The sequence below is a fragment of the Sebastes fasciatus genome, chromosome 13 (assembly GCF_043250625.1).
Source record: "Sebastes fasciatus isolate fSebFas1 chromosome 13, fSebFas1.pri, whole genome shotgun sequence".
Classification (NCBI taxonomy): domain Eukaryota; kingdom Metazoa; phylum Chordata; class Actinopteri; order Perciformes; family Sebastidae; genus Sebastes; species Sebastes fasciatus.
In genome coordinates, this window is record NC_133807.1 from 16543484 (window position 1) to 16565698 (window position 22215).

The window sequence follows — 22215 nt, forward strand, 5'->3', positions numbered from 1 at the left end:
AAAAAAACATAACAACACACAACATCCATAGGCTACTATTAGCCAGTTGATGCATAAACATCAATTCAATCAATATGATAATGTTGCCATAGAGCCACTTTTTCTCAAACTGAGCTGCCTATGGATGCAAAATGAATTTCAGTGCAAACTGACAATAAAGTTGTATCGTATCGTATTGTGACTGATTTTGCACGTGTAAACCAATTGCTCCACTCCACTTTTTTTCTTGCGAGGTTAAAAAACCACTTCTTACTTCTCACCGAGCGAGCATATGCGCGTATTGCTGTTACTACCCCCTCAACCGACCTTGAAAAATCTGTCCTCGGGATTAATTCTCTCACCTGATTGGCTGCAGTCACAGACCCGCATCGGCGTCCTGCATTCTCATTGGTTGAGCGCGCCTGTCAGTCAAAGTGAACACCGCCCCTCTCTCGCTCTGTTTGGCTGGATCTCTCCGCTTACCCTTTCTCTCGGCGGTGGGTCGGAGCCGCTGTCCCTGCTGGCCTCGCATGTTTCCCCTCTTAAATTCCTGAATTTGATGCCCCATTTGTAAGATTTAAACCATCTAAACGCCTCTGTAAAAACCCCACAGTCCACACACACCGGTGTTTTATTTCCACCCCAGTAATTTGGCTGTTTTTTAAGACTTTAACACCCCCTAAAAACACAAAAACATGGCCGTGGTGGTGAGCGGCGGATCGTCTGGGCCGGTTGCCCGGCTCGAGGGCCGTGAATTCGAATACATGATGAAGAAGCGCTCGGTGACCATCGGCCGGAACTCGTCTCAGGGCTCCGTGGACGTGAGCATGGGCCACTCCAGCTTCATCTCCCGGAGGCATCTGGAGATATTCACCGCGAGCAGCGACGACGGAGGAACCGGCGGCAGCGGGGACTTCTACCTGAGGTGTCTCGGTAAAAACGGGGTGTTTGTAGACGGAGTGTTCCTCCGACGAGGCGCCCCTCCTCTGCAGCTACCACGAATGTAAGTGTTGAACATGTATGTGGTTGCTAGGCGCTATAGTAGTCAAGCACAGCACAGCTATAACAGTCAACAAGGTTTATAGTGGCTAGCAAGAGAGGGGTCGAGAGAGGACCACGTGTTTTAGCATGTTAGCAACAACTCCTGCATCCTGTCCCCCTAAAATACCATTTTCTTTGTTGATATTCTTCTTAGAAACAGTGTTAAATAGCCTCCAGCCTTCACTCCACATCCCCCCTCCTGTGGTTATACTAGCAGCATTCCTCTGTCTGTATTATAGTCAAAATAACTAAGCTAACTCATAGCTACTATTGTTGATATTGACTAGTTTTTCTGTCACGTGGACACTCTTAAGTTAAAGTATATGTAGTGATACTGTAAACATTCGTCCTTGTTGCCATGCAAACATGGTTATTTAGCTGGCAGCTTCTCTGTAGGTAGTTTGTGAATGGAGCTCCTCTCTCGACCCCTAACTAAACGTAAACAAACCCAGCCCGTCACCGCCCTACCGGCTCACTCACAACACAACAGAGAGACTAGTGGGACCTTCAGCCTCTATTCAAATGAGCCGAAGTCATGCTAGCTGATGTATTTCACTAATTATTTCTTAACATTAACCATTAAATAACAATTTGACCCCTGATAGTTCATTTACAAGTTAAATCAGTAGTTTTTCCCCATAGAGTTTGGCTTAAAGGTCCCATATCGTGCTCATTTTCAGGTTCATACTTGTATTTTGTGTTTCTACTATAACATGTTTACAATGTTAAAACAAATCTTTATTTTCCTCATACTGTCTGCTTGAATATACCTGTATTTACCCTCTGTCTGAAACGCTCCGTTTTTAATGCATTTCAATGGAATTGCATTGCCTGGCAACAGTTTGGGTCCATGTTTACTTCCTGTCAGCTGATGTCATAAACATACACTGCAACCAGGAATAAACCTACAGCTAACCTAGACGGTTTTTTTCCATAGAGGTTGGTTTAAAAGTAAGTTCCTGAGCTATAATAATAATAATCTTTATTTGTATAGCACCTTTCTAAACATAGTTACAAAGTGCTTGCACAGATACAATGAAATACAGAAAAAATAGAGACAGCAATAAAAGAACAAAACATAAAGACCAAATAATGAGAAAACTAAAAATCCATAACCAATCAAAACAATAAGTTACTACACATAAGCAAAAAGAGGACAATATAAGGTGTGGGAAAAGGTGCAGTTGTGAAACATGCTGCTTTTCTAAACAAACATGTATCACACAGGAGGAGTCTATACCCCCTAATCTGTATTTAAATTTACTATTGGGTTGTAAAACATTTGATTTTCAGAAAATAATGTGCTGCTTGATTTGGATGCAAGCCATGTTTGGGTGGCTGCAAAACAGATAAGGTGAAATAAACATCAGAGATGCTTTGCTACAAGCAGAAACTGCAGGAGCAACTTAGGACATGGTGTTGCAAGTTCCTCCTCTAGATAGTATTCATTGGTGGCAGGGTGATCAGAGCATTCACATTGTTGGGAACCCTTCCGCATCTTCAGCAGGTATCTCGTGATAGTTCATTTACAAATTAAATAAGACATTTTTTTCCATAGTTTGGTTTAAAAGTAAGTTCCTGAGCTATAATAATAAAGCAATCTTTGTTTGTATAGCACCTTGCTAAACATAGTTGCAAAGTGCTTGCACAGATACAATGAAATACAGACAAAATAAAAACAACAATAAAAGAACAAATCATAAAGACCAAATAACGAAAAAACTAAAACCTGTAACCAGTGGTATCAAAACAATAACTTACTACACATAAGCAAAAAGAGGACAATATGAGGTGTGGGGAAAAGGTGCACCAAGCTGTTGTCTTACGGAGTTAAAAAAGCCTTTTTATAAAAATAGGATTTTAAAAGATGTTTCAAATTGGTAGTAGAGCTGGCTAACCTGAGGTCCCGAGGTATGCTGTTCCACAGTCTAGGAGCATTGATGTCAAAGGCCTTGTCACCCATAGTCACCAGCCTAGACCTGGGTACAACCAGCAGAGCCAATTCAGAGGACCTCAGGTTAAGCGGTGGCACATAGGGTGTAATGAGCTCAGTGATGTAGCTTGGTGCCAAACCATGCAGCTTGCTATGTTGTGCAGGTTGCAGCATGCAACCGTGCCATTGTTTAACTTTGAGGATTGTTGATAATGTGCTGTTGTGATACGTGCTGCTTTCTAAACAATCATTTATCACACAGGAGGAGTCTATACTAAACTGTACTTTAACTTTACTAATGGGTTGTAAAACATTTCCACAAAATAATGTGCTGCTTGGTTTGGATGTAAGCCATGTTTTGGGTGGCTGCAAAACAGATAAAGTTACATATAAAGATAAATTCAACAACAGAACACGACTCAACTATTTTGATAATCGAAATGGATCATTTATTAAGCTTAAATGGCAAACATTATCTGTTCCCATCTTCTCAAATGTGAAGATTTGCTGTGTTTATATCAGTGTAAACCAAATGTCTGGGTTTTATACTGTTGCTAAGCAATTGAAGTAGAACTGAAATAAATACTTAGCTGATGGACAGGAAGTTAATCACCAATTTTGCTAATAATTTTGAATCATTTCAGTCATTTATCAAACAAAAAAGTGAAATCAAACATTTGCTACATTTGTCTTTTACCTCATTGAGTATCTTTGGGTCTGTTGGTTGTACAAAACAAGCAAGATGAAGATGTCAATGTGGTCAATGGGAAAATGTCACTTTCAGTTTTCACTATTTTCTGAAATTTTAAATGATCAATCAGTTAGTTGAAACTTGTAATTGACAATGAAAATATGTGTTAGCCCCACAAATAGAATTGAAACTACAAAACCAGAATGGGGAAGATCATCTCTGGTGGAAAAAAATAATAAAACAAACCAGCTTGTTTACATTTTGTTCAGATGGATATATTTGGGATTTTAGCACGCCAAAAAAGTGGCTGCAGTTTACTCACTAAAGTGAATTGTAATAGTAGACAAACCTGCCAAGACTAGCCAGACTTCCCACACTGCTCTCAGCCATTGTGCAATCTCTCAATGTGAAACCACTTTTTTTGTACTGCACAAACAAAAAGCTTGTTTTTACTTTTCTGAACCACAGAATTGGCCCTCTTGCGCAAAAATATGGTCAGTAGCTGAGCATGTTTGTGTTTTCAAGGTTGGTAGTTGAATCAATTTCTGCGCTGCTGTTAGCCACATCATACGTGTATACCAATGCATTTCATTAGCAGGCACCACGAGGAACAGGGAAGGAGGCAGCAGTGGTTTCAGGTTCTCGTATTGATCTGCTGATAAAGAGCTTTTAATCAGCAGCAGTCGTTACAACATGGACTTCCATAAGTAAGACACCTAGCACAGGCTCACACGCTTTACTGTAATCCTCAAACTAGAGGCGTTACTTAGACGACCCTCAGTGTGCCCGATTAAGACCCACTAAAGCAGCAGATTGACAGCATGAGAGAACTCGCATAGCTGTGGCCCAGGGGACAGGTCGGTTGTATTCCAGGGATTCCTCTTTGGTGACGTAAACAGACCGAGCAGAAAAGGAACAGCCTACCCTTCCCCTTTCTCCCTCCCCTCCCCGTCCTCTCCCACACCCGCAAATCCTCTCCCAAGTTGGTGCTCTTCCTGTCTTGTCAGTCTTCTTTTGTTTACATTCCTTTTTTGCGTTGTGGGTGGGGGTGAAAATCAAGTGAAAGTATTTTCAGTCGACCAAGCTTTGTTTGTTGCCGTCCAGTGCTCACACAGCTTAGCAGCATAGCAACTGTGTGTTTGTGTTTTTGGAGTTCAGGCCTCATTGTTCATACAGGAGAAAAATAGGGTCGATGAGGAGGCTTCAGTGAATGCATGCTTTGAGGGGGGATACTCTACAACGTGGACACAGCTTCCCATACCATTGAGCCTCACTCAGACAATTAAACATGTTGTTGGATCCTAAGCCTTGTTTACTCACTCTTTGATCAGAGATTTTCTATATGAAACTCTTCTGACTAGATTTTATCAGACTATTCACTAGATATGTAAATATTTTAGCAACAACTAGATATCGAAAAAAGGCATAGTTTTTGTATTGTCACGGGTATCTTCTCGACATCAACATCTAAAATTTTCAAAACATGACCATGCCCCTTGATCAAACAATTTTGTCGTTGTTTTGGTCATTCAAACGCAAAAATGCAGAACATTGCTAGTCCAAGCTTGTCGAATTTGAGGTTTTATATCATTCTAAAATGAATCTCTTTGGGTTTTGAGCTGTTGTTTGGACATTTATAAACTAAACATGTAATGATTTATTGATAAAACAACTAGTAGATTAACTGATAGTGAAAACAGTCGCATTTATATGGATCAGCTAACATTCATCGGCACTAAAAACCTGTTGTAATGTTAATGAGAATGTTAAGACGTCTGATACTCTTCTCAAACCCCTCCCAAAAACAACAATAAACAAACGTTTAGTCTATAGCATGAATTAACAAAGACTGCCAAATATCAAAAGTTAGCATCTAATATAAAGTGAAAATTTTCTTCCATTTGGTTCAATTGTTGTTGTTTTTTGATCAACGTGTTCATTTTAGACTATTTTATTTTGGGAACATCTTCTTATAAGACTGCTTGTGTTACTACAACGTTAAACACTGATGCATTTGAGAAGTCTGTGTCGTCTTAAGAACATGCATATATTCCTCAAACCAAGGTATTGAGAAAAGTATTGTTTTTATAGCAGAGACTGTCTGCTTCCCATGGAAAAAAAGACCACATCCATTAATATAAAAAAAGTTAAATAAAACATCAACCTTCAGGGAAAAGGAGCAGACACCATAAGGCCTGTCACAATAACTCATTTTGTTGGACAAACTATATTATTGTCATTTTAAGACCATTTTATGCCACTGATACAATGATAATATAATAGCATAAAAATGCAAGTGTGTCCTTTTTAACAGAGCAATAACTCTTAAGAATATTCAGACATTGCAGTTTGAATGTGAAACTTTTTTAAATATTCAAAATAAAACAAATAAAATACACAACCACACAACCAAAACAATAAATAAAATGAACTTTCGGGCTCTGTTAATAAAAAATGTCTACACAATGCCCAAGTCTTGTAATGGTAGGTAAAAAACGGCTGTTTATTCTGGCATCATGTTAGGCTAAAATGTTGGTGACATTCTTGTGTAAACCACCACCATTGCATTCAACAAAGGCCATGTATTTAATGAGTGTGTATGGTTTCTAGGGCACCATAGGCCGACAGTCTAAACCAACTCATGCTGCCTATGTAATACACTGTATGCAGTCCTCATTATTCAATATTCCCTATCAAAGTTGCTCTAATGTGAACCAATATTTATATTAGAGCATACAGTGGTGCTCATTGTCAGCACGGTGAAACGCAGACAGAAGCACATAAAGGAACAGGATTGTTTTTTGATATTGTATTATTTATTGATATATTTAGATATCCCTGTCCCCACTCTGTCAGTTCTCCTCAGCCGCTAGATATTGAGAAGTGCTCTGATGTTATTTAAGGATCTTCCATCACTGTCTGATTCACAGTGAAGTCTCTAGCCTTCCTGAAAGGGTGCTGAGAGGGAACATGCACAATGCAAAGTGTCTCCCCTCACCAGTCTGGCTCCAGGAAGTGTTTCAGTCTCCTCCTGTGAGCGGCAAAGCTAATTTGAGATGTAGGTGTCGGGGATACAGTTCTCTCAGCAGATGCCAGCTCTGTGAGGGCCTGGCGAACAAAACTGCTGTGCCTGGCACTCTTTAACTGGATGAAAACCAATGTGTGCCTGCTCCGTCTCCACGGTGTCGGACCGCCTGATCCTAACAGTGATTTAGAAGGGTTCCTTCTATTCACTGGTATCTGGGAATGGGGAAGGTTTCCCATGGTAGTTTCCCTTCATCCATCATATATAAAAGTCTTCCGTACACCAACGACGAGTCAAATCATTTTAATTAAAAGGAATCCACCCTGAAGCGTGCTTCGTTTCTCTTGGCAAACATCCTTGCATTCCTGAGTCCATTTTGTTGGTTGTTGTAGTATTTTAATTCCACGGCATATCAGATAATTAAGTAAGAAACATGTAATTCTAGATAAAGATAGAGCTGTCACCTTTTCAACAAATCAAGTTTGAGCTAGGGGTGTGTGATACATCAAATATGCTCAATGTTGGGCTGTCCTCGACAAAGAAATTCTTAGTCGACTAACACTCATACGGTTTTGTCGACTGATCTATTAGTTAATTTAATCAACAGATCCACTTTAAATCTTGTGTTTACCAGAGATGTTTCTTGGAAATAAGTCATTCTGCATGAAAGAAAATATAAAAAATGACTAATCGACTCAAGAAATCTCAGTCGACTAAGATCAAAATGACAGACTAAGAGGGAGCAGCCCTAAAATGATATAAATAATAAAATCTATAAAATGGGGACAAATGCTCATCAGAAGTTTCCAGAGCCCAAAGTGTCACCTTCTGGTTGCTTTATAACGTTTTAACAGCAATAAAGAAACCCAAAGAATTTCAGTTTATAATGATAAGAGACAGAAATCGTCACATTGGAGAAGCTGGAACTTACAACTATTTGACATTTCGATGGAAGATGCCTGCCTGAATATTAAATGATAAATAAACCGAATGATAATTATAAAAAAAAAAAAATTACTGTGTGCAAAATGTATTTCAGAGAAAACCTTGAATTTCAATTGTGTGGATAATTAGTCAAACTTAATAATATCGAACATATTTCTAAAGACTAATCTGACTTCAGTATCCCAGTACAACACTTAGTGTCACTCAGACAATACCAGTACATCCTGAAGTGGAATTTCGAAATGAAAGCCCAAAAATAAAATGTCTCAACAAGAGCAGTGTTCCCTTTAAATTCTGATTAGTTTACTGGAATGATCACGCTGGTATGTCAAATGCATCAAAGGGTTAACTCAAACTGTTCTTTTAGATAAAATATGAAAATATCAAGATATATATTGTATATTGTGCATAGCTTAAACATATTGCAAAATTAGGTAAGCCATATTGCCCAGCCCTAGTTTCAATGAATGAGAACTCACTCAGATGCAGGTCATGTTGCCTAATTTTGTACATTACGCTGTAGAATTAACGTGGTTTGGTTAATTTGTGGTTCCTTTGCTGCCTCACTGAGTGACACACTAATAAGAAATTACTTCTATAGGCTAACAGATGCTGTGTTTTTGAGGTCAATACCAGTATACATTTTTGAGTTTTTACAGGCTTCTCAGATGGTTCGGTGTCATGATTATCAGCTCAGCACGGCTCGCTAGGTTTCTCATTTTTGCATTAATGAGGAGAACAATAATAACCTACTTTACTGAGGGAAACAGGACATGCAGTAGATCCATCCTAAAGGCAGAGAGAGGCAGCCTCATTGGACCACAATTCAATGCAGCAACAAGACATTTAAAGATAAATGGAACAAGTCCTTACCCTATTTTCTGCAGTGTGCTGAAAGTCATGTAGGAAAGATTCAGAGGATGTTTGGTACAACAGAAGAGTGAAATAAGTTCCACAGTGGTTTAAATAACAGCTTTACGTATTGATTATTTTCATTATTAATTAAGCACCCAATAATATTTGATGTATCATGTCGCCTATAAACTGTCCAAGATTGGCAAAAAAAAAGGACATCACTTTTTCCCAGAGTCCATTGTCATGTATTCGTATTACTTTTTTTTAATCTAATAGTCCCAAACCTAAAGATGTTCAGTTAACAATGATATTAAACACAGAAAAGCAACAAAATCCTCACATTAAAGAGCTGAAAGTAATGAATATTCACCATGTAATACTTGATAAATCACTATAATTATCAAAATTATTGTCAGCTCATGTTCTGGAAAGATAAATCAACAATTTTTTAAAGCACTAATCACAAGAGAAGTGCATTATCATTGGATGCAAGTTTTCCAATTGTTGACATGCTGCTGAGCCTAGTGCGCTTTAAGCATGTCTTTATATTTACCACTCCGCCTAATTTAGGCCTGTCCTCCATTGAGGCCACCGGCGCTCCCCAGAGCGGTCGCAGCAGAGCAGCTCCAGCCTGTGCTTCAGTCCTCTGCAGTGTGATAACGTGAAGCTGTTGGTGCTAATCCACTAGTTTTTGCTGCTTCCAACAAAGATTTTCAGGCGCTGTGGAGGAAGGAAGGAGCTTCATCAAGCCATTGCAATCAGTATTCAAATTTAATTAACTTACACGTTGTCTCTCTCGGCTAATTAAAGGCAGCCAGAGGATCTACCACAGCTGAGGTTTATGTGGTGTTATCATCAAGCGCTCACTGATTTGATTCTGTTTTCATCAACGTTTAAATCCTGTGTCTGTTTTTCTGTTGCAGGTGCACTTTCAGGTTCCCCAGCACAAACATCAAGATCACATTCACAGCCCTGTCCACTGGGAAGAAAATGAAGCGCGACGCTCCAGAGTCCCCAGTGAAACCAGTACAGCCCCAGATCTCCCCGCTGACCATCAACATTCCAGACAACATCGCTCACCTAATGAGCCCCCTGCCGTCGCCCACCGGCACCATAAGGTACTCACTTCTGATAATTATTACGTATTCAGCGACATGAAGGGACTTTTCTTCGTGCGTGCTCCCAACAAATTAGTATCTAGAAACCATCCTCCCTAACGATCGGTTGATCATTAGCTAAGATGTATTTGTGCCACTCACAGCAAATATTTATTAGCATTTAGCATTCATTTACCTCTCTGGTTTGGGGCTACTTTTTAAGATTAATCCATAAATTTGATCAAGTTGGAGGTAATTTTAGTTAATAAATTGAAGGGTTGCTCGATTTTGGCAAAAATAATAATCACGATTATTTTGGTCAACATTGAGATCATGGTTATATAACACGATTACTCACTGACCTTGGAAACGTCATGCATTGAGAAAGAAAATGTACATTTTCAAGTTAAATGCATCAATCTGGTGCACTTTGAGAGCGAAATGAAGAGGGAATATAAAGGAAAGGGGTGCGCTGGATTTACAACACAGAAAGAGAACGTCATTACGAAGGGGAACGCGACACAATAATCATTTTATCTTGATTATCTTGTTTTCATAATCGTAAGAAGACAAATTATAATTGAAAATAAAATTTGACTAATCTACTAAATTGTAAATTCAGTAAGAAAAGTAGCAACTTATTCTACTTTTGAATTTGTCTCCATCTTGATAAAGGTTGGTGGACTGTGAAAACACCAGGGACTACGGATGCACTTATACAACTTTTTCAGTCCCGATAGCGATACCTGGGCTTTGGGTATCAGCCCGATACCGAGTACCGATCTGATACCAGTGTTTAATTAATAAGCTTTATGCCTCACTGTGTAGAAGTGACTGGGATCATTCTTTTATGTGTAAGGAGACATCAGGCTTCACTTAAACATTGCTTTCCTAACTCTGTCAAAACAAAATAACAAATAAATACATAGATATACATTTAATGAATTCTTATTTATTATTAAAATAATAAATCGTACACCAGCAAATTGGTAAAAAAATCTTCAAAATTAAGGAATAACAAGTCAAGTGTAAACCTTTTTAATGCAGCAACAAACCGGTCAAAACTTTTAACAGGAATTAGGATTAACAGGAATACCCGATCCAGCTATTTGAGTCAGTATTGGCCCGATATCCAATCCGGTATCGATATCGGTGCATCCCTGCCAGGAACAATGATGGAAATAAATCCAGGACAAAGTTTGATATGTTGTATTTTAAACATTTATTTGTCAATTAACCAAATCAAATCTCAAAGTAGTGCTGCAATTTACCTCACGGTAAAAGGAAACTTATTTCCACCAGTTCTGTAAAAGATCCCAGATCAATGCACAGTGGTTGTTAAAGTCATTCCCACTCTGCCTCTAGTTGACCTTGAGGTGTCAGCTGACCTTGACATGGCCCCTCTATGGTGATCAGCTTAGGCTTAGTCCAGCGACTGCAGGGCTCAGAGAGGGAGGCGCCTCCATCTCAGACTCTTAGATCCTCTCAACCCCTGATCTCAGCCAGATGGCTACAAACCAGCCAGGTTTCTCCTGTCATACTGGTCCCAGTTGAAGGTTATATGATAAAATGTGTTTACCGTTGGCAAATAACCAGTCAGCGTAATGAAAGAGGCAGCAGGTGTAGCACATGTGGGAATCCTGAGCGGCTGCTTCGTTGTTTGGTTTACCAACATCTCTAGTGTCCCCTGAGTGCTGAAATAGACATTAAATATGGAAATGCTCCTTTACATTAAGTCTCTTCATCCCCTGGTTGTTCGAGTCTATTAAACGGATAATTAGACTCGATTAAGATTTGAATGTGTTGTTGCTTTAGGCCTGATAGTGGCTCCTAAAGTGACTGCAGTATTTCCACACAATCTGGGAGGTAGGGCCATTTGCATAGATGTCGGCCAAAAGCGCGCCACTGCAGCACTGCGGAGGAGAGAGCCAGGGAACCGAACCGTGCCACTTCTGGGAAATGCCAGGCTTAAATCCAAACCTATTGTCTGTTAGTTTGTTTCTTGATTTAGTGTAAATGATCTTTACGGTCTTGTTCCTGTGTTCTCCTGCAGTGCTGCTAACTCGTGCCCCTCCAGCCCGCGGGGTGCCGGCTCTTCAGGCTACAGGATGGGTGGACGCATGGTCAGCTCTGCAGAGCTGCAGCTTCTAAATGAAAATTCCCAGCCTGAGAACGACAAAGACGCCTCTGGAGGGGACAGTCCTAAGGTGAGAGGACGATTAAAGTCCAGTCACTCTATTGGGAGAAGATTTCATCACGTATTTCACTTCACCAGTGTCACGGCTCTCTTGTCACATTTGACTCACTGTGGCCTCGTTTCCACTGCAATATATATATAAGTCCTGCATCTCTATGGAAGCAGCACAATCATGGCTAGAAGTAGAGAGAACTTAAATATGTCTTTGTTCAGTATGACACAATTATAACGCCATAAATCATAAAGGAAGAAAGAGAAATGAAACTTAAATTTCATTGATGATTTATTTTACAAAAATATACAAAAAAAAATTTTAAGTTCCCACAAGTGTTACCAATATTGGAAAAAATTGAGGTTCCACTTGCTATACATATTGAATTATTTACATTATTACATCCTCTGCTGTCCTCTCCTCTCTGCTCCGTGTAAACAATCTGCAGTTCAGTCAAATATTCACTGAATTTTTATCATGTGACAGTTGGTCTCAGCCAAGTCATTCATGGCTTCCCAGTTGCGCTGAGGAGCACAGAATTTTAATGTTGTTTTTACAGGATCTGGTTAGTGCAAACAGATTATTATCGGCTGAATTTTAAATGCAACATCTAGAATAAAGTGATTTTGATGATATATCACTACAGTATTTCAAGCCTAGATTTGGTTGTTTTCCCTGACGGAAGTGTACGTCACAAAGACCACGAAGACCGTCAGAAATTTGATAATCCAGCGATATGCTCTGTTTTTACAGTTTTGGCAACTGATAATTTGTAGGGATGTCAATCGATTAAAATATTTAATCACAATTAATTGCAAATTAATCATATTTTTGTATCTGTTCAAAATGTACCTTAAAGGGAGATTTGTCAAGTATTTAATACTCTTATCAACATGGGAGTGGGCAAATGTGCTTGCTTTATACAAATATATGTATATATTTATTATTGGAAATCAATTAACAACACAAAACAATGATAAATATTGTCCAGAAACCCTCACAGGTACTGCATTTAGCTTTAAAAATATGCTCAAATCATAACATGGCAAACTGCAGCCCAACAGGCAACAACAGCTGTCAGTGTGCTGACTTGACTATGACTTGCCCCAAACTGCATGTGATTATCATAAAGTGGGCATGTCTGTAAAGGGGAGACTCGTGGGTACCCATAGAACCCGTTTTCATTCACATATCTTGAGGTCAGAGGTCAAGGGACACCTTTGAAAATGGTCATGCCAGTTTTTCCTCACCAAAATTCAGCACACGTTTGGAGCGTTATTTCACCTCCTGCTCAACAAGCTAGTATATCATGGTTGAATTGCTGAATTGTCAAACGTCTGCTGGTTGCGTCTTCTCCAGTGTGAGCATTTGCTGCTTTTCTCTGCTTTATATCATTGTCAGCTGAATATCTTTTTGGGGTTTTGGACTTTTGGTCGGACAAAACAAAATGTCATCTTGTCTTGTCTTCTTGGGCTCCGGAAAACTGCGATTAACCGATAATATAAATAATTGTTAGTTGTCTAATGTCTATAAATAGTTCACTTTAAGTGATGAATTACATTTGACAGCTGAATGATGACATGAGGCCTCGATTCATACATCTGTATTTCTCCTCTGCTCCACAGGATGACTCCAAACCTCCGTACTCCTATGCACAGCTGATAGTCCAGGCCATAACACTGGCTCCGGACAAGCAGCTCACACTAAACGGAATCTACAATCACATCACAAAGAACTACCCCTACTACAGGACTGCAGACAAGGGCTGGCAGGTGAGTCTGTCAGAACGCACTTTGACTGTCGGCATGATAAATATAAAAGACCCGATGAAGAGTCTCTGCACCAAAACCTCAGTGTTTTGCCTTGAAACAGTGACGAAATGACCCATTAAAACATCAATAACAGTGTAACCTCCTCACCACGCGTCTTTTCCTCTGTCGCAGAACTCGATCCGTCACAACCTGTCGCTGAACCGTTACTTCATCAAAGTGGCGAGGTCGCAGGAGGAGCCAGGCAAAGGCTCCTTCTGGAGGATAGACCCGTCCTCAGAGGGCAAGCTCATCGAGCAGGCCTTCAGGAAACGAAGGCCCCGGGGCGTCCCCTGCTTCAGGACCCCACACGGACCCCTCTCATCCAGGTCTGGTTCCAGCCCGCTCTCACACACTTTAACTCCTGCTTTGATTCATACAGTCATTCAAGTTCATCACAGCCTCCCAGATTGTCTCGTGTTTTTTAATTATTATTACATTTTTGCTTAAGATGGAAGCATAAATGAGCTCACACTCTCTAGATTCCAACAACCTGTCAGTACCTATAGATTCATCATTACAGTCTTTTTACATTTATCTTGTTGCACGATTTACAGTCATGATCGTTGATGTATCCCTTAGTGGTTGTATAACTTTGGTCTTTAATGGCAGTTCAAGTCATTTACATTCCTCATAAATATAAGAGCACCACATGTTCATTGGTTGCATTTATTTTGGCAATGTTTTACCTACTCTTCATCAGAACATGAGAATTAGGGCTGAAACAAATCCTCTAGAAACTCAAGGAACTCGATTTCCAAAAAATCATCTTGTTTATTTTATTTTTGTATTTATTTGTTTCTTCATTTCAGAATTTTTTTTTCTTAAAAACCCAGACGATAATATGGCACTTAAATGCACTGAATGGGTTTAGCTTTGACTGATAATGTTCGATTTTCAGCAATAAAAATGTAGATTTTTCTAAAATGGAAACCAATTAGTTGTTCAGTCTTATTCTACTGTTGCTCCTTAATAAAGCAAAAGTATTTCTTATCCGGTTACTCAATTAATCGATGGAATAATCGGTAGAATATTCGATTACTAAAATAATCGATAGCTGCAGCCCTAATGGGATTGGACAAGGTACTGTGGAGATGAATTTAACTGTTTGCAACTAATTTAATATACCTTGTGTTTAAGTTTAAGTTTAAGGGGTTACAGCCTAATATGACAACATTTTACAAGATTCAGGACTCCGTTTAACAAATCCCATGAAAAGAAATTGATCCCACTAACAAATGTTGTTCCAGTTGTTGTTATTCTGATAGTCTCAACAGTCGAGGACAGTTGTTAACTTGATGTGTCTGTCTGACCCTCAGGAGTGCCCCGGCGTCTCCCAATCACTCGGGGGTTCTCTCCGCTCACTCCAGCGGCGTCCAGACCCCCGACAGCCTATCACGAGAGGGCTCCCCGGTTCCCCTGGAGCTGGACACCTCCTCGGCTCCCGCCCCGACCCCCATCGCGGTGGTCCAGCCCAAACTGGCAGTCATCCAGGAAGCACGCTTTGCACAAAACACACCAGGTATGAGACCCCCTCTCTCTCTCTCTCTCTTAACATGGCTGACTGTGAGGCTGTCTGAGTGTCTTTTTGGTTTTCAGTGGCGCTGCTTCAGCTTCTGTTGATTCTGGCTTCGGTCCCGGTTCTCTGCCACAACACGCTCTTCATAACATTTACTTATCTCATTGTCAAGTTGATTCTAGTCAGCTTTTCTTTAAGGTGCACACAAACATTTGTGCTTATCGGGTAGAGTTCACTAGTTAAACACAAGCATTAACTAAAAAGTTATGTCTTGTAACACCAATCTGATCAGTAGCATTCACTGTAAAACTACAGAAATATCGTAACATTGTATTGACATTCACATTATTTGTTGGAACACTTTATTGTTATTACATGTCTTGTTAAACCGTTTGGCCCGTGGGCAATCTTTGAACAGCAGTTTTCCACATGAACATCTTAATTTGATACTTTTGACGACTGACTTTGAAAAAGGCCTCGAACATTTTATTACCTGACTTGAATGTAAATACATATAGATCCTCGGTTTGTTTCTTCTGCTGCTGTTAGTTTTCTTTTCCCATCTTTATCTTTCCAACACACTGTTACAAATGCTTTGTTTTACTGTTACATGGTATACCGATACTAGAAAAGTTATCGAAAACCCTGTTTTATTAGTAGGGATACTTTAGGAATGACACTGTTTTAATACAGTATGAGCTGCGAGTTGCGTCGATGTGCGACCGCAAGGCCGCGTGTGTGTGTGTGTGCAGTGCTCTGCTTTAGAGGACGACATTAGGATTGTATAAACATTATATAAACATTTTATAAACATTATATAAACATAGAGAAGTTATAAGATAAATAGAAATAAGAAGTAAGAATAGAGATGAAATGTAAAATTAACTATCAGAAATCACAAACTCAAATATAGGGGACATCAGATTACTTTTTTTAATGAATACTGAAAATGAATGAATAATGATTTTCAATTAATAAAAAAATCATTTTAAGTTCAATGTTCTGTCATCTATTATTTCATTACTTACATTAACTTAATATCTTATATATAAATATCCCTGTCTCTGTCCCAGGCTCGCCTGTTAACAACCAGCCGGTACTCATAGCAGTCCAGCGTCAGTTACCTCAGACCATCAAGCCAGTGACCTACACCATGGCCTCCCCGGTGAGCACCAGCACCTCCCAGCCGGCGGTCCAGACCGTCCACGTCCTGCAGCAGATCCCAGCCGGGTCCCTCAGCTCCGCTGTCATCGCCCAGCCAGCCACCATCATCACGAGCGAGCCGCAGGAGAACGGAGAGCACACGGGGCTCAAAGGTGAGGCGGGGGCATGCTGGGAAATGTTGTTATGCACCGCCGTCAAGGGTATCAAATTGTGTTCCACATAACTGAGGAATGTGAAGTACTGAAAAAGCATTATTTTGCTATCGAGGCTCCGTTCTTTTTTTTTCATTGTAGTCAATACTTAGCGTCCTGGCATCAGTAGCTATCGCTCACAGAGCTCTATCATTTTCCTCAAAATCATGTAATTCACACTATTCATTTCATTAATTCTGATAAATCCTCAAAGTGTTTTGATAATTTCCTACAAAGAACTTATTATTTTTGAACGTATTAACTGTTGGTTCTTCCCAACTCGAATGCCAGCTAATAAAGTAAAGCTTAACTTGTTAAATGGAAAATAATGTTTTTATATTTTTAATGCGGAACATGATAATATATGAGAAAAGATGAATTTAAAAGGAGTAAAATTGGGAATCGATACCAAAACTCAAGTTTCATCCAGGGTTATTGTTTTCATAAACTAAAACGAAAATGAACAATGAAAATATTGTTCGGAAACTGAAACTAAATAGAAACAATATCCTTTAAGAACAAATTAAACTAAACTGAAACTTCGTGATTAAAAAAAACTAATAAAAATAAAATAAAGTTTTAGTTTTTGTTCAGTTTGAGTTATTTAGCTCTAATATATCACTACCAAAAAAAGGACACAGCATGATTTCCGTCAACTTGTGTGATATTGAGCCACAGAAACTGAACAGACTTGGCGTTCCAGGAGATGGCACTATGACGCATTGCTTCACAATTAATCCCTGTTGTTTTCCATATGCAGTCTATAACAACAACTAGATTTAGATATCGTAGATCAAATGCCAGTTTTCTTCTGAATGTGGTAGTGAAAGAGTTCAAGTTGATTCCCAAATTAAAAGATTTAAACATCATGGCCATTCCTTCACAGTTCAGAAAATCAAAAACGTATATTGGCTGTGACTGTGTGGTTAAAATGTAGTTATCAGCGCTGTTGGAATTTGTTTCTGAATTGGCTAAGTAGCAAAGAAAACCTAAAGAAGATGTGGCTTTTAGAAGTATTAGGTCATCATTTATTGTCATCAATTTACTAAACTGATTGCCATTGTTGATTTCATAACCCTCAAATCATCATCATATTGTTTAGGGCTGCAACTAATGATTATTTTCTTGATTAATCGATTAGTTGTTTGCTCTATAAAATGGTGAAAATGTCGATCAGTGTTTCCCAAAGTTCAAGATGACATCTTAAAATGTCTGGTTTTGTCCACAACTCGATATCCAGTTTACTGTCATAGAGGAGAAAAGAAACCAGAAAATATTCACATTTAAGACGCTGGAATCAGAATTTTTCCTTAAAAAAATGACTCAAAAATTGATAATCAAAATAGTTGGTGATTAATAGTTGACAACTAATTGATTAATCGTTCTAGTATTGTTACAACTGTAGACCCAACGGTACAGTCTCTAATTAGAAGACGTTTTTATTCACTGACGTGTTGACCTGTTTGTGTCGTCCTCTCAGTCAAAGTGGAGACGATTCCCACCATCACCTCTATAGGCGGCTCCAGTCGTATCATCCAGACCACCCATTCAGCCACTCCCCTGCAGACTGTTACCATAGTGCAGCAGGCCCCCATTGGTCAGCACCAGCTGCCTATAAAGGCCATCACACAGAACGGCACCCACAGCATCACCACTGCCATCCACGGAGTCTCCAGCAGCTCAGGTGAGAAGTACAGGAATGTATTAGATGTTCCCCCACGTAGTTATTGTTTTGCTTCATTAAGAATTTTCACATATCTAACAACTCAAACTGCTCTTCTTTTAAATGTAGTGAGGATGTTATTATGTATTACATGAATTCTGATTGGCCGACTGCTTCACGGAGAAGCTACAAGAAGAGAAACCGACGTTAACTTTACGCCTCGAGAATTGTTGGATGGAAGTCGGTACACCGCAACATGTACACGTTGGATATTTAAAATCAAACAATAAGGGACCACAAGTGGAACAATGTGGCGTTTGTCACATTTAAAATATTAATGATGTTCACTGATGTTATTATGCATTATATCGGAAAATCTCATGTTTGCAACTACGTTTTTAATTACAACATCTTTGTAATAACATATTTCTGACAGCATTTTGTATGATCATCACGATACAAAGTTGATAAATGGTAAATTTAGGACTGCAGGTAACTATTGGTTTTAGATTTCAATTTCAACCAACTGAATACCCCTCCGCTCACTCCTCCCTTTCCAAGACTGCGGTAACATGAGCTGCCGAGTGTAAAACCGTGGTAACGCAGTTCGCCTCTCTCGGAGGTCATCCTTACCATAATAACACTACTTTAGGAGCAACGGAAGTCAGACGGCAGCTGGCGGTACCACGGTTTTTGCACTCTGCGGATCACGTTACCGCAGTTTCACAAGCGTGTTAGAAAACTACGGTGGCCTTCAGGTTAATGTGAAAAATGTGAAAGACTCTCTAGAGCCAGTGTTTGGTTTGTCTGTTCTGGGCTACTGTAGAAACATGACGGAGCAACATGGCAGACTCTGTGATGACGACCCGCTCCCTATGTAGATATGAAGGACTCATTCTAAGATAACGAAAACATAAGACACTTAGTTTCACGTGATTATACACTAAATAAAACATAGTTCTGATTATGATATTCCATTTCTGCTAATGGATCCCCCCAAAATGTTACACGCTTTACCTTTTAAGATGTCAGAAAATGGTAATCATCCCCATTTCCTAAAGCCTAAGGGGACGTCTTGAGATTGCTTGTTTCGTCCGACACAGTAAAAAATCCAAAGATATTCAATTTACAATCATACAAGACGGAGAAAAGCAGCCAATCTTCACATTTGAGAAGCTGAAAGCAGAGATTTTGTTTAGTTTTTTTGCATGAAAAATGATTTTAAATGATTATCAAAATGGTTGTTGATCAGCTAATTGATGAATGCTGGTTTTGACTCTAGTTTCATGTTGTCAGTGAATCTCTCCCCTGCCTCCACTGAATAAGAGGAAGTCTTTATTATCCCGTACAGCAGCTGAGCCGACCACACTCCCCCACACGCCTCCCGCTTACAGATGTTTGGTTAACCGCAGATTGAACAGCTCTGACAGCGAAGCGCTAACCCGTCTGTTTCCTCCCGTTTTCCTCCAGCTGTGGCGAGCCCCCTCCACCTGCTGGCGACCCACGCCTCGGCCTCGGCCTCCCTCCCCACCAAACGACAGAACGGGGACCAGCTGGCCAGCGAACAGCCGGACGCCAAGCGCATCAAATCGGCGGACGAGGCGGCCCCGATGATCGCGGCGGACTCGGACTCGTCGGCAGCTAACGACCCCGGCCTCAACTAGTCTGTACAACCAACACACCACACAACCCCCACCACCTTCTCCTCCCTCCACGGTTTCTCTCTCTCTCTCTCGTCCCCCGTCGACTGTTTTGTTTCTCCTCCTTCTACCACTGACTCCCGAGGTGCCAAACGGAGAGGATTCTTTTCATTTTTCAGTTTGGGTTATCTGTTCTAGAGCATCACAAGAAAAGAAAAAAAACGTAATGTCCACCCCTTTAAAGACTGAAATGTGGGTTGAGAACAAAATAAAGAAACGGGACAAAGATGAACTCCAAAGGTGTCCCCTGTGAGCCACTGAAACAGGAGAGTGACTAAACCAAGACCACAGGAAGCCTTAACAACGATTAACCCTTAAGAGCTGACCTTTGACCTCAAGCGATCCAGCGGGGAGACTCAGCTCGGGCTGGACGCCACCTTTTCTGTCGTATCTACCTCAGAGCAGATAGGAGACGCCGGCAGCCAGCGGACAAACATCCTCCCCGGACCCGTCGGGACGGCTCTGGAAGAAGTGACCAACCGAGAGTATGATGAGCATTCAATGGTTTAAAGAAACAAAATAAAAATGAAACGGTCAACGCATTCAGAAAGGGATCAACTCGGAGCCAATATTCCTGAAACTCTGGCAGCTAGCCTCTCACAATACTGACCTTCCTTTATTGCAGCTGTACGTAGATATGCAGTATTTTGTTGTTCAAATGTGGAGCATAGGATTTCTTTTTTATGTATTTTCACTTATCTAGATAAGTAATAATTTAATTAAAGGAAGCGTACAAAAATAATGAGGTCGAAGACATTTCGGTAACTAAGTTAGAAATCTCACTTTTTTCTTTTATGTGGACTTCCTTTTTCTGTTCGGTGAAACAGTGTAATAGTTTTTTCGTAATATTTGTTTCTTTCCCCCCTCGTTCTGACATATCCATATGAAATTTGCTTAGTTATACCTACATATTTTAATACTTGCACAGATAACCGATATAAGCATATGAAATCTCCATGTGTAGTTCCAGATGTTGACCTTTTGCATGTATCCGACAACAGAAGAGTTGTTAACTGTAAATTGAACAGAGGAAAAAAAAGTCCCGCTTTGTCAAAACCAGACCTGCACTTGATTAAATGTTTGTGTTTTCATTTCCCTTCTTCTTCTTCTTCTTCTTCTTCTTCTTCTTTTTTGTTCCCCTCCCGCCCTCCTCCTCTTCCTCCTCCTCCTCCTCCTCCTCTTCCTCCACCTCTTCTTCCTCCTCCTCCTCCTCCCGGCTGTGTTGACGTTGTGGTGTTGGCAGACCCCCCCTTTGCTTGATTATTTTACTCTGTTCTGGCGACCTGGCGAGTCTGTTTTCTGATTGTACACGTTCCAAACAATAGTAAAAGAAAAAAAATTTGATGTTTGTTCTGCTTCAGTGGAGAAATGCTTTTTTTTAAAATAAATTAATTTAAAGCCCTTTTCTGTATCCGTATCTTTTTAATTCAGTATCAGAATCATGGTTGAGTTTTTAGCCCCTTTTCGACCCCAGGAACTTTATCCCAGAACGAGGAAGCTTTTGAGGAGCTCATTGAGTTTCGACTGCAAGGACCAGAGTCTAAATGAAGTTCTGTGGACATTTGACCCCCTCAAAAGGCGTGCACATGCCGCTGCTTCAACTTGCGTTCCGCTTCATTCACAAAACAAGGAAGTACTCTACTATCGATTAGGACCATTGCTGAATAAGACAACAAACAGCTGTCATTAGTGGAAACAGAGGTTGTAGTCCTGCTCTTCTCCACAGGGGGGCAGTATAAGAATGGTTATCAGGCTGCTGTTTGGAAACGCACCAGATGAACTTTGTCCTTTAACACAAGATGGCTGCATCCTGATTTATTAGATACACAAGTAATGCTGGAACAATGTTAATACTATTGGTTAGTTTTACCTGCATCATCAATCCAAAAGCAATTGAAAAATATCAGAATGTTTTTCGTTTATCTCCGGTATCACGCAAATGTTGCCTCTTAGATTGTGCTATTTTTTGATTTCTCATTCATTTCTTTGACACAGTGTGGATACAACACAGTTTACCAAAGAAAACTAGGAGGAACAAAACAATAAATAGATGATCAAGTGATGCAGAAGAACAAACCGGAGCAAAAAGAGCCAAGTTGAACTGAAATGGCACAAAAATAGCAAAGAACAGTTGAAGAGGAAGGTGCAATAAACATTTAGTCTAAATATTTATCTTTCCAAACTTAACTTAGACTAAAGTAAAATGTGTGTCTGCTCTTCAAATTGCATAATTATTGTTTTAACTTAGCAAGCTGTTATGACCAAGAGGCCTTTATCACGCAAGACATTTTGACTCGTCACAGTAGGTGTAAATAATCAAAGTAATGATGGCTGAACTCCATTTAACTGCTTTTATGTCCTGGCATTGTGCATGCTGACTCACTGGGAGAGAATAGAACAGTGCTATCGTTAGTG

General features: G+C 39.9%; 2 protein-coding genes across 2 annotated transcripts in view; both read left to right on the forward strand.

Annotated features, from left to right (window-relative positions):
- Positions 1-22215, forward strand: part of LOC141780562 (shisa family member 6) — a 234115-nt gene that overhangs the window by 132645 nt on the left and 79255 nt on the right. The window lies entirely within an intron of this gene.
- Positions 449-21202, forward strand: foxk2b (forkhead box K2b). Its single transcript, XM_074655831.1, has 9 exons — positions 449-982; positions 9393-9587; positions 11620-11773; positions 13381-13527; positions 13699-13892; positions 14883-15085; positions 16156-16398; positions 17918-18121; positions 19571-21202. The coding sequence occupies exons 1-9, from the start codon at positions 675-677 to the stop codon at positions 19762-19764; spliced, it is 1842 nt and encodes a 613-aa protein (XP_074511932.1). The 5' UTR covers positions 449-674; the 3' UTR covers positions 19765-21202.

What these genes read in the sequence shown, in the direction of transcription:
- foxk2b (XM_074655831.1), top strand. Translation starts at nt 675, where the DNA reads ATGGCCGTGGTGGTGAGCGGCGGATCGTCTGGGCCGGTTGCCCGGCTC. An exon ending in CACGGACCCCTCTCATCCAG is followed by an intron (nt 13,893 to 14,882) that starts GTCTGGTTCCAG and finishes TCTGACCCTCAG; the next exon opens with GAGTGCCCCGGCGTCTCCCA. An exon ending in CGGAGTCTCCAGCAGCTCAG is followed by an intron (nt 18,122 to 19,570) that starts GTGAGAAGTACA and finishes GTTTTCCTCCAG; the next exon opens with CTGTGGCGAGCCCCCTCCAC.